This window comes from Pleurodeles waltl, chromosome 9 (genome assembly GCF_031143425.1).
Source record: "Pleurodeles waltl isolate 20211129_DDA chromosome 9, aPleWal1.hap1.20221129, whole genome shotgun sequence".
Lineage (NCBI taxonomy): Eukaryota > Metazoa > Chordata > Amphibia > Caudata > Salamandridae > Pleurodeles > Pleurodeles waltl.
Window position 1 is genome coordinate 297,568,775 of NC_090448.1, and position 13,645 is coordinate 297,582,419.

The 13,645-nt window shown below is 42.1% G+C and overlaps 1 protein-coding gene across 4 annotated transcripts in view; it reads left to right on the top strand.

Annotated features, from left to right (window-relative positions):
- Window positions 1-563: 563 nt before the first annotated feature.
- The window catches only part of LOC138258610 (uncharacterized), a 251,862-nt gene continuing 238,780 nt past the window's right edge, over window positions 564-13,645 (top strand). For 2 of the 4 annotated variants that reach the window (XM_069205960.1, XM_069205958.1), the window contains exon 1: window positions 577-690. Coding sequence is in view for 1 of the 4 variants with exons in the window: in XM_069205959.1 (XP_069062060.1) it covers window positions 578-690 (113 nt within the window). In the remaining 3 variants the exon portion in view is untranslated. Of the gene's footprint in view, window positions 691-13,645 lie in introns of all 4 variants that reach the window. The other 2 variants (XR_011198453.1, XM_069205959.1) reach the window with 2 other exon arrangements.

Genomic DNA, 13,645 nt, shown 5'->3' on the forward strand with positions numbered 1-13,645 from the left:
CGGGGTCAGTTCAACTGCAGTTTAGAAAGTTGCTGCCACATCCTGGAGGTGCACACTGGTAACCGCCACACGGCACACCGTTTCTGTTCAGAGAAAGCATCTGGGTAATGGCGGGCATTCCCACACCGGGGACCCACTCACCAACCCAAAAGAAGAGATGGAGCAGGGACATCTTCAATGCAGGGGCTCCAAGCTGCACCCACCCCATCCGACACGTACGGCTACATTGACTAACTAACTTGGGCACCTGTGTGGGCTTTGTAGTCTTTCTCTCATTTGGATCTGGGGGTTTTATTCACTTTGAACTGACATGTGGTGGTATAGTTACACACAATATGATATTTTTACTGACATGCTGAGAATTCATAGGTCCTCAGGGGGGGCAATGTTGGTTTAAGAACAATGAAATATGTGGTAATCTTGCAGATTTAACACTTATGGTAATGATACTAAGGTGATTATACAATTGACACACCCATTTTCGTTAAGGCGCTGAGTCCCTTTTTTTATTTCCTTATTTGTTTCGAGGACGAGTGAGTGAAGTCCTCTTTCTATTTTGATGCCTCAAAGGATTAAAATGAAGGTACACGGGTGCGGCGCTTCTAGCGTACTCGCGTCCGTCTCAGCACTGTGCAGATTGGAACTCTGTACTTCGGAGCTTCCTAAGAGCCGCGACTCTCTTCAGAGGAGGTAATTGACAACAATTTGGTAAACGGTTATTGAGTTTACCTAACGGAGTCTGCACTTTTAATATATTATATGGGTGACTCCATTTTATTAACATTTACGAATTCATGTGTTAAAGACCGTTCTTTTTTTTACTTTTCATTTGTAATATAATAACGGTTGGAGCAATTTTTCCGGGAGTATCATTTTCAGCATTGGTTCATCGATGGTCCTGTTATTGGACGAAATAATGACGGGTTAAGATATTCTTTATCAGAGGTAATTATGACATGGTTTGAGGGGGCAGGCTGTCTCATTGGCCTGTACACGAGGTATGGCAGTAAATTGATTGTCTCTGTCACATACTAATATATGCATGGCTGTGTCTGCTATGGTTTTAATGGTGGATTTATCTTTGGTATTATTGGTGGCACATGATTTGTTTTGTACGTACTCACGTTGGGTGTACTTCTACATTAACAATCTATCACTCACAGCAAAGTAGAGCAACTCGGTGTTGTTGAATGAAGTGGGGTCTCTGATCTCAAATTTTCTTGATTTGAATTCAGTAGTCTTTAATTTGATCGGTTGGTTTATGTTGATTATTGATATTTCTTTAGCTCTGTTATTCAGGAGGCTTATATATTATGAAGCGACTGAGTCTCAGCCCCGAAGAGGTCATGTGACGAAACATGTGTTGGCTGTGATGTCGTTATGAAAAGGATGGACAATTAATTAACTATCAACTTATGAGAATGATGGAAGATCAGTTGGTAATCATTAATAAGTGACTAATGTAGGCCTATTGTTTTGATTTATTACACTTGAGAAACGGACTCACAATTTGATTGCTGAGAAGGATGAAAAAATACACGGAATCCACGAGAGGAGATTTGTTTTGATTTTAGCATATTAAATAGTTCTGGAATAATGTGTTTGTTTGAATCTCAAAGATTTCTGTTGTGAGGAGATATTTAACAAGTATTTTTGATAATTAAAGAATTGTATGTTAAGCTTTGACGTTTGAAATTTCACTGATAGTGCCTTTCTCTATTCTTACTATGATGTATGAATGTACAGCATTTGATATTGCAGAAAAAATTTATCAGTACTGATGTTAACTGATAATTCAGTGCAAACAGAGTATAAATATGCCCCAGAGTATAAATATGCCCCTAAATATGGCGTTAAGGCCATAGAGTCATTTTTTGCATGGGAATGCCTCCCTTACACCTCATTAAGGCAAGGTAGGTCTCCACTTCCAAAAAATGACTTTAACTCCATAAATCTGGCGCTAGACGGGTCTAGCACCAAATTATAAATATGGAGTTAGTTTGCACCGAATTAGAGTAATAAAAAATGACGCTAATTAAGTGCAAACAGAGTATAAATATGCCCCTAAATGTGTAGTTATAGTAATTGTTGTCCTGCATGTTTCTTGTTGGGGACCAATGTTTAGAGTGTGGTGTTTTATGTGTAGGTTAAGTTTAGCATAATTTAGATAGTTTAGTTGTATGATAAGTATAGTTAGTATTGGTTAATTTAGGATAGGTAGGTTTAGTTTTTTTTGGTATCCTTTTTATAATAAATATCCTGTTATCATTGCAAACAGTTTGTGTAATTAGTGTCAGTCTCAGGGTTCTCCCCATGTGTGTACTGGCCACCTTGGGGAAATGGCCTATGGAATCTGACCTGCCAACAAAAGCTTAATTTACCTTGTGTAATCCCTATTGACAACGGAGGTGTCACATTGATTGCAACATCACATCTACTAGTCCATGCATCTGCCATCCAGTGTACTCACCACTCATGATGACTATGTATATTTTGCACTAGACAGGTAGGTCTGGTACTTTAGCTGTCAGTGTTGGGGTCCTGTAATAGGAATGTTAGGAACTGTAGCACATCTGACAACAGCCACAATTGGGACTCTATCCTGCAAAACTGACCGGTGGCCATCACTAATGAGGTTAGCTACCTTTGTACAGCACTAATACGTTTTTCTGGTACTCCCAGCTGAAGATATTGCCCTAGACTTGCTTTTCAGCCATACCTGCCATATATGGTGAGGTAACCATATATGTGTCCTTCATTTGTGACATACTCAGTGAATTGCTTGTAGGTGATGAGACCAGCATACACAATTGTCATGTTAGGAACCTTGTGTGTAGCTTTGTGCCCCCCACATTCCTGCACTTTTGTACTGAACTTCTGTGACCAATGACATGGATTCACACATTACAATCATTTAGCTGAGTCGATGGATCACAATAGACGTAGACATGCTGATTGTGTACAAGGTGTTTATTTACAAGTGGAAGTGTTGTAGTGAGATATTTACAATGTCCAGGCCAGTGACCCCATTTGTGAAATTCATAATTTGTGTCACAATACAAGTCCAGGGTTGGGGGAGAGGTCAAGGGACACGCTTCACTGTAGTGTCGATAAGTGCAGAGGAACAATAATTGCCAATAGGTAAGTGAGAGACAATGACAGTCCATAGCAGACAGGTCAAAAGTGTGTGAGGATAAAGAGTGCACATATCCTACTGTGATAACACTGACATGATCTTCAGCACAGAACTAAAGAGAACACTGCCCATGTGGCATGGGCTGGTGCTACTGGGTACTCTTCCGAGTTAAGGTGATCTTTTCCAAATCTTCATCTTCCGATGTGTGTGGTGTCTCCTGTGCCATTGGTGGTGGTGGTGGTGGGGAGGTAGGGGAGGCCACATTCACTTCAGTGGTTGAAGAAGTGGAGTTCCAATGCCTTGCAGCTGTTACTTGTGGAATGACATATGGCATCTCTGCAGCAAGGAGGAGCAGCTGATTTTTAAGGATAGCAGCAACATCTAGTTTGGGAGGGCAGTTGTTGTGGCATCTCCCTCATGGCAGCCCCTTTGTCCATCAGCCACTGCCAGACTCCACATGGTGGGGAGTGTGTGCCTCAGCCAGCTGTTTGTTCATTAGCTGTCACAAGGCACATGTGCATTCCCTCTAGGCTGGCTGCCACGGTCTCCATACCCACACACACCTGCTTGGCCAGCTCCCACTGGCCACCTACCACTGTCCACTGGAGGCTTGTCCCTGGGTCCTCGGAGTCCTGAGCTGTGTCGGTCCTGGCAGGTTGTAATATTTGGTGTTGGGTGGGTCATCTGGGATGGCTCCTACATTGGCTGTCCTCCTTGCAACTGGAGGTGGTGTCTGGAGGGATGCCAGGACATCCTGGAGAGTCTCTTGGCTGATGGTTGTCATCTGGTCATCCAGGTCATCTGAGAATTCCAGGACAGGCAGATCAGCAGGAGAGCCATCATCCTCTGCAATGAGATGGTGTAAAATCAATCTATGTTGTGGCAGTTGACATGTCACGTCCCTGAATTGTTGTTTGAGGCTCAGTGACAACTTACAGCCCAAACATTGTTCTTGTTCATTATGGGTGCAATTTATCAGCCCTTTGACCTACCTGAGTGTCACGTAAAAGGAGGCTCAGGTGGTGCAATAAGGCTGCGTCATATTTACAAGGTGTGATGCATTTCCATTTGGTGGCTTGACACCATCTTGTTATTGTGGCCCCTTCATATGCATCAGTTTGCATGGTAGGGCCTTCCATTGGCTGTTGCAGTGGTCAAGCCACACCAACACACATTGCAATTTGCCCCTGTCCCAGTTTTACGTGTTTTTCATACACCAGGGTGGCACCAAAAGCTTACACCACCCCAGGGATGGCATTACCAAGGCGCTATATTGTTGTTTACTTTGATTACTCCTAATGCTGATATATGTGTATGTGTGCTACATTGCACAGCATACATGGACCTAGCAGACTGCCATTTCACTTTCTGGTTGTGCTTCCTACACAACTATGATCTCTCCCCCAATTCAGCCATCCTTGCACTCTGGTGCAAGATATGCAGCATTGTGGCAGTGCAGCTAATTTGACACTGGCACAGGGGTGAACCCTGGGATAGCCAGCAAGGGAATTATTTGTTGATGTGAACGTCATTATCTACATAAATTGTATGATGCCACAAAATCATGGACATAGCCAGTTGACTAATGTTGAACTTAGATCAGGGCCTTAAGCTAGTTTGATGGTGATTTTGCAGGTAGTTGTACTGGTATATACATGTACCCTCATTTCAAGTCTGGCAGTCCTATGACCACCAGACTGTCATTGCAAATATGACCACCACCAACAGCGCAGGTGGAAGTGGCACATGTTGTCCATGGGGAATGCCCCATGGGTCTATAGCCTGGCACTGGCAGGTTGCCAGCAGCTTACAGACTGACAAAGCCACCTGTCTTGTGACACCAGACCAGTATTACGATCAGCGCTACCCTCCAGGTACATTCCCACTTTTCCGCCAGCCTTTGCATGACTGTCAACCCCGATGCGAAGGTTGGTGGTAATGTGGTGTGGTGTGCCACTGGATGCTCCTCCACAGCCCATGCACTTGGCATGGGTAGTGCAGGGGACACCATGCCCAGGCCCTTTGCACTTTCCACCCCCTGATTTGCAGTGATAAGAGCAGCGTGTGCTGTCACACCCAATGCACCCGAAGATTGGTGCTGCCTGTATCTGATCCATCCACAGTGTAGTGGTAACTGCCCTACAAAGCTGATATGAGGAGACAGGTTTCCACCCACCATTCCAGTGTGTTACACATACTGCCAACTGCAGAGAGTACACTGCAGTAGCAGTCTTACCAACACCAGACTTGCCCATGCACCATCCTCCACCTGTCAATATGATAGAGTACACCATGATGTTGACAGACATTCACCATATATTGTGTTTGTGTGATTGTTTCCCCATTGTTATGTGGCTCACATGATTGTGTCAGAATAGTTGTGGGCTCAGCCTGTATGTGTTGTGACCAACAGATTGCAATTTGTAGTGTATTTTTCCTCTAGTGGCACAGTTCTGATCAGTGTAAATATGTGTGGCACCACATTGCACCAGGTTGGTTACACTGGGTAGTGCCATGTTTCCTGTGATACTGGAGAACCCTAAAATTCCCCCAGCAGTTACCCAGATTATTTTTCCCTGCACCCAGACAGGCATCCTTACTGCATGATGGTGAAGTGGCTGCCTTATGAGGATGTGTTGTTTATGTGCGGAGTGGAGGTGCTTCCTGCACAGGTCTGAGTAATGTTAGCTGAGGTGCCATTTTCATGTGTGCTGTAAGATGCAGCACACATGTGTTTCAGCAATGGGACAAGGTAGTTGTGAAGTGTTTCTGCAAGAGACACCACCATGACGTAACCCCAGGAATTATACTGACTAACCTCATAGTCTCTGATGCCTTAGCTGTGTTGGTAGGGTTTGTTTGACTAAATGCAAGGGATGTTGTGATGATACAACCACAGGCACAGTAATTAGACATGCCTTCCATCCCATGTGCTCCATATGTACATGTTAGTATGTAGCCCTGGTGATTAACATATGTCAAGGTTGTGTATGTGTTGTGGTATGTGGCACAACCAAGGCATGTATACATGTGTTGCTTCTGTTTGAATGGTGCAACTAGATTCATGGGAAATGTGTCCCTCTGCACTCCTTTCACATACATTGAGTGTGTCCTATATGCCTCTCCCTTCTTGCATTTATTAAGTTTACATTTATTTTTTCCCATGCAACTTACCCTGCATTTGTGGTGGCTCCTGTTAATCTGCTCTGTCCTGTCCTATGACTCCAGTGACCAGTTCCTCCGGGATAACTGTTGCAACCATCTCCTCCATCTCATCCAGGTCCTCCTGCGGTGCTGGACTTCCACCTCCAGTTTTCAGTGCTGCCTTTCTGTTCCTTGCCATTTTCTCCTTCACTTACAATCATGCCCACGTTTCTTGCACTCGGTTACAGTTCTCACCTCTGCCACACTGTTCTTTTTGTCCACTATCTGCTGCCATATTGCCTCTCTTTTGTCAATTGGCAATTTGGAGGTGAATAATAGTTGATGTTGGTGCTCTATCACCTCTTTCACAAGGATTTCATGTTCCTCCGCACTAAACCAACACTTTCTCTTTTTCTTCTCCTTCCCCTGGGACTTCTGTGTGTCCTCCTGGCTGGTTCCTGGTTGTATCGGGTCACCCTGGGGTCACTCTTGGCCTGCTGGTTCCATTTACCCACTGCTTTGCACACTTTCCCGCATTAGCGTCTAAAGTTAAAGTAAATGAGGGGTTAAAATGGTGCATATCCATTTGCATCATGGTTACATGGCGTAAAACGGGTTAGAGTAAATTTTGCAGCGTTAATGCCATTTTGCCTTACGACAGGGTGCAAGGGTTAGCGTCAATTTATTTTACTCTAACAAGTTTTTAGCACAATCCAGTGCCAAACTTTTTGATGCAAAACTGCGTTTACGCAGTTTTGCATCAAAAAGTATAAGTATGCCCCCAGATCCCCAACTTTTAGAATCCAGCCTGGAGCTGTTGTTAGTAAATCCCTCATTCCCAAGGTGGCAGCACATGCAGATGAGTTGTCATCATGGAACTGTTGTAATTTCTGCAAGACAGTGACATGCTCATTTATGTCAAAGGGTGTGTCTGCCACCACTTCACCAGGGCTACTAAGATCCTGGGCATACATAGGTATGTCAAGCAGGATCTCATTTGAGGTATGCCATCCCAACAACCTTCTGAGTAGATTATTTAGTGCTCTCTGGACTCCATATAGTTAAGCCAACCACGGCCCCTACCTAGAACTCTGACTGTTAAGGATTGGATTAAGTCTCAGTTTTTCCAAACCACCACTGTGTTTCCCTTAGGAAGATTGGGAGAAAATAATGTAGTTGGACACCCATCATAGCCACTGTGTCCCTGAGTACCCTGGAGGCAAAGGCAGAGCCCTGGTCTGAATGGAATGCCACAACTGCATATGTCCCGATTAAGACTTTCGAATCTTTAATAACAGTTTGAGTGTCAGCTGATCATTGTGGCCAGACCCATAGAAACTTGCAGCAAGAATTAACAGTGACTAGGATATATTTGTATACACCATCTGGTGTTAGGGGACCACAATGCTCCAGGTACATGCATTGTAGTGGATTATTGTAAATTTGAAGGGGTGTATGCAGTGGGTGTTTTGGGGTGGACTCTTTTATCTGTTGTCAGATATCACAACAAACGGCATACTATCTGGTCTGTGTCTATAGCCCCGGCAACCAGTTGTGTTTTTGCAATAATAAAACTGTAGCCACCACACCTGCATGGGCATAAGCAACCCCTTCATGCGCTGCTTTTAGTAGATCTAATCTTTGGTCTTGGTTGGGGATCACACTATCACCGACACCTGGTATTGTTACAAATGCAACATTTTGAGCATTGAGATGGTAGGAATATTTGGCTGGATATGCCTTTGGCAAAGGCTTGCTGTCAGCCAAAGCTTTCACAATAGCCGGTGTTTCATCATCCAACCTCGTCCTAAAATGAGTAACCACAGCAAAAGAAGCTGTGGCTCCTGCTGGCTTGGATGCTTTAAAACCTGGTGCTCAAGTTGTGTGAGAATTACTCTCACTGGTGCTGTAGCTTCATGTTTAATGGGGTATTGTGGTTGTGGTAATGGTGTAGATCGTACTGGTTTTGTATGGTAGGGGGAGTTTTTGTCCCATCCTACATGGTTGCAATATAGCACCAGGGCTTGTGCCAATACCCAATCTACTGCATAAGCCTTTCTGAATTCTCCAATCACAAAGTGGCTTTATGCGTAGTGCATAATCTTGAACGTAAGTTCTGCCAAAATTAAAAAGCCCAAAACTGATTGTAGCTTTTTGATACTGTTTGGAAGTTGTGAATGTGCACACTTTTCTAGAAAGTAGTGTGCAAGGATATTTCCATCATCTGATAACTTTTATCACAACAACAGGACACTGAGAAAGGCAATTTTTGTTTTCTGGAAATTTAATTTTTAACTTATTTCAGAGAAACCCACCACAATGTGGTCCACCCGTCTTAGGTATGTGACCAGGTCGTCATTTGTCATGTAGATATCATCTACATAGGACAACGCCTCAGAGTCAATGTCATGTAGTATGGATGTTACACATGCTGAGAACAGTGCAGGACTGTTCCTATACCCTTGTGGGAGTCGAAAAAATATTCGCTGCGAGCCTAAGACACTGAAGGCAGTCAAATCCCTGCTTTCAGGCACTATATTTTGGCAGAAACAAAAAACACTGGAAATATCCAAGGTTTTTTGTATTTTTTAAGCATTAAATTGTTGATAAGTGCTGTGCTGTGTGCATTTTGTGTAGCAAATGTTTGTGTGTGACTATTTAAGTGTCTGTAAACTAAGACTATTCTATATGAATGGTCTGACTTAGCTACAGGGAACACAGGGTTGTTCATTGGTGATATGCAAGGTTCTATAAACCCTGGTATTCAAGTTGTGTGAGAATTATTCTCACTGGTGCTTTAGCTTAATGTTTAATGGGGTATTGTGGTTGTGGTAATGGTGTAGATCGTACCAGTGTTGTATGGTAGTGGGAGATTTTTTCCTATCCTACATGGTTGCGATACAGCACCGGGGCTTGTTCCAATACCAAATCTACTCTGTAAGCCTGTCTTAAATCTCCAGGAACAAGGGCTGAAAAAGATGGAATAATGACATCTTCCCCTAGTGGGAGATAAATTTAATTGTGTTCTCTCTTTGCCTCTATTTGTATTTTCACTTTACAAACCATATCTTAGGGGGGTGCACATATGTTGGCAGTTTCGACTTCAAAAAAGTTGTTAGTTGCTGTCACATCCAGAAGCCCTGGAAGATTCCAGCTAATTATTGTGACCTCTGCCGTGCTGTGTAGCAGAGTCACTGCCACTGCCCTGTTCTTCAGTAAAGTTCTCGTTATGTGTGGCATTCTTAGACAAAATTGCTCTCACTGTTTTTCTTTTTAAATTGTGTTTTCCATTGTGAAAGTTTCTCTTCCTTTTTTATGGAAGGTTCAGATAAGCGTTGTGATCTTTTCTTGATTTCATATACTCGATTCGTTGTTTGGAATGCCCACTGCTTTTACTATATTTATGCAGTGAGTCCTGAAAGGAATGAAATTGGCGTGTATCAGTATATTGGTATTTATCTGGAGTTTTTAAACTATCTCTATTTCTCAAATTGAAGCGTTTCTCAGAGGTCTCCGAGCGCGGGGATTCTCCTCTTTGTTTTGTAATATCTTTATTTTGTTTTTGTTTATCCCAGCGTATCTTGGAACCCTCTGCTGCCTACTTGGTAGAATCCTTACTGGATTTAACTTGTAGTTGTGGTTTACTTGGTCTGGCACCCAGACTATCCCGACCTATACTAGAATAGCTTTTAACATTAATCTTTGGCAGTTTGCGCTACTGATCCTGTACGGGAACATCCCAGAGCATCTGGCATACTGCCAATGCTAATTCTTTCGCTTTAAAGTTTTTAGGATACTGTGGCAAAATTGCCCATTAATTGCATCCCGAGATCTAAGGCTGGGGTGGCCCTATATTCATCCTTAATTTTTTTAACACTTTTGGAAGATTCACAAGTGTCGGTGTACCATGTGCGGTAGTGTAGAGTGCAGCATACACTGCACCCTAAGTGTCCCAGTTGTCCACTGAGGGAGCCAACCTGAATGGCAAAACCATTGTGAGAATCCTATGTATACCTCGGGGTCACATTGAAAAGGGCACAAGGAAGGTGTTTCAAGAGAGAATCTCAGTGATTATGCAGATGAATCCCCTGTTACACAGAAGGAAGTCAGAATGTTTTTGGGAATGGTTGGCTACTGCTGCCAATGGTTTCCAACTGTTTACATTTTGTTCAAGCCTTTACAGAGGCTGACATACTAGGATGTGTCTGATCCGGTACTATTTGATGGCATCTGCATGTGTGCCTTCACAGAGCTGAGGAAGACTATGCTGAGCCCCAGCTCTGGGAATGCCTGACTATAACAAATGTTTTTCTTTGTTTTGCTGTGAGAGAAATGAATGTACTCTCTCTGTTTTGACACAGTTGCGTGGAAATGCAAAGAAGCCTGTGGCTTATATTTCTGCTACACTTGATCCTGTAGCGGCAGCGTTGCCTGGTTGTTTAAAAGCAGTCGCTGCACCCAGCATCAGCCTCAAGCATTGCAAGGGCATTGTTATGGGACACCAACTGAATGTTTTTATTCCCTACTCTGTGAAGATATTGTTGACCCACACAAAGACCCATCACCTGACAAATGCACGTTTGACCTGTTGTGATCAGGCCATTCTTGGTTACCAAAACATCAGTATAAAGCATTACAATGTACTGAATGTGGCAACACTTTTGCCTAATCCTGTTGAAAATGTTGACGACCATGAGGATGAGGTTGAGCATGACTGTCTCAATGTGACTGAATTGTGCATACCAAGCCTAGACCTGACATTCAAGATGCCCCTTAGATGAAAATGACTAAGTCATATTTGTTGATGGCTCCTGTTAAATAGATAACAATGGAAATCTGAGAGCTGGTTATGCATTTTGTACAGTCTCAGGTGTGATAGAAGCCGCCTGTCTTCAGGAATCTTTTGTGCCCCAAGTAGCTGAATTGATTGCTCTTACCAGAGCATTCTGTGTTTTTGAACAGCTTTAAGTGACCATTTTCACTGATAGTCAATATGGGTTTGATATTGTTCACAATTTTGGACAGCTGTGGTCCCAGAGGGGTTTTGTGACATCTTCTGGATCTCCTATCTAAAACACTGACAAGGTTTGCCAGTTGTTGAAAGCATTATAGTTGCCTGTAAAAATTGCAGTTGTAAAGTGTGCTTCACATCGGAAATCAAATGACTACGGGGGTTATTCCAACTTTGGAGGAAGTGGTAATCCGTCCCAAAAGTGACGGTAAAGTGACGGATATACCACCAGCCGTATTACGAGTCCATTATATCCTATGGAACTCGTAATACGGCTGGTGGTAAATCCGTCACATTTGGGACGGATTACCACCTCCTCCAAAGTTGGAATAACCCCCTACATGTCTTTAAGTAATACGTATAATGACTAAGTGGCAAGGTATTGTGCCCTGAATTGCACTTCCTTTAATGAGGAGTGGTATAATGGAAACAATGATGAAACAAGTCAAAATCTCTTTATGACTGCATAATTATACCTGGGAAGAAGTTAAAACATTGCAAAATTGGGAAAGACATCACACATTCGTAGTTGGAAATCAAGGTTTCTTGGCCTTAGACTGGCAACATGTAGGGAAATTATGTGTACATAGACCAAGAGCAAAGACTGGCACTCATTTTGTGGGTATTAGTGAGTGTAAACACCAGGTATGGCGGTCTAAGGACCTTCATGTTAAATTAACAGGATCCCGCCATACCTGGTGTTTATTCTATATGTGGAAAAAAAGCCTGTTACAAGCTGCCGAAAGGTTGATATGGTACGTGTTATCTGGGAGTAATATTTTTGAAATGTTATCATATGGACCATTTTAATGCTCTAGTCTGGGATGAAAAGTCAAACTCCAGAGTCAGAAGAGGAGCATGTGCTTTAGTGATAGTGGGAAATCTTTTTCGCCTTACGTTAGACATTCTTCTCACAAAACAAAACAGAGTCTGTAAAATGTTACATGCGTAACAGTGCAGCATATACATATATACCAGACAATAGTAAAGAGATAAGGAAGTACATCTCCAACATAACTGATCTGAGAAATGACCTGAAAGGTCTGACAGCAACCAGTGCATGGGAAGCAACAGCTAGTGTTTTTTTTACCTTTGGTAAATGGTTTAGAAACTTGGGAAGAGTACTAGTGGGAACAATCTTAAGGATAATAGTTGTGTGTGTCTTAGTTACATTTGGGATTTACAAACTATCCACAAAACTAAAAGGGAGAAGAGTGAAAACTAGACAAAGGAAGGACGAGATAGACATGGAGGCTAGGAGAAGAATCTATTATTGTAACCTCAAAAACCTTGAGGATTACAGTAGACCTTACCTGAATAAGCCTTTGAAATTTTGAACTGTCTAACTGAAATGAGAATTTGACCATTTGTGATGGCATAGTTTATCATCAGAGGAGGGACTGATATATCTTGAAATTTAGTAGTGTCCCTTGTCTCACAGAAGTCATCAGAATGTGACAGTATATGACTTATTAGATCCAGAGAACTAACAGTTAAAACACAGATAAATGCACTGACACGTTTATAAAAGTGCCTTTTGTATAATGCACAGTTTGCCTTAGGTGGTATTTGAATTAAATGAAATGTTAACAGGATTAATGTGGTATTAAAATGGAATATAAAATCCAGACTAAAAACACATTGAAACAATATTTAATTTTAGGTGATTACTGATTAAAATACATGTGCAAAATAGAGAAATAAAAGTAGTCCTCTTCCATATCTATTGACATGTCTTAACAACCATTATGCTCATTTACATTTAATATTAGATACATATTATTCAAGTATTATTAATGTTGGATACATAAGTTGAATATTATATGTGTTTTATTGAAATGTATTAATTGATTGTGATGCCATGATTTTTGCATTAGAATAAGTAAGGCCTGCAGAGCTTGCATTTTGAGAACGTGTTAGAAATGCTGATTCAATTTTTTTATAATGTGAAGTCTTATTTCAGATTTAATTCCCATGAGAAGCCTGGCCTTTTGGTAATAGACCCTATTGTTTAAACATGGAAAAGTTGTATTTTAGTGGCCTTGAAACCAGAACATTGTGGAACATGGACTGGCATCGTGTACAATTGTTTCAAACTTGCATGGAGTCACACGGATGGAAGATGTTCTCATGCAAGACTTGGGAAAAGATGTTTATATTTCAACTTGGAGTCGTGTGATCGATTATTATTGGATGATGTCCCTTTAATGTAACATGGACTGATTCCCTTGGCGAATCAAATTCTTTGGCATGTGTGTACTTTACATGTGTAAAAAAAAAAAAAAATGGGGTGCAGGAGAGAGGGCCTTAGGCCCCCAGCACCCTGGCCCTTTGCTTTTCCCAAATTGCGATTT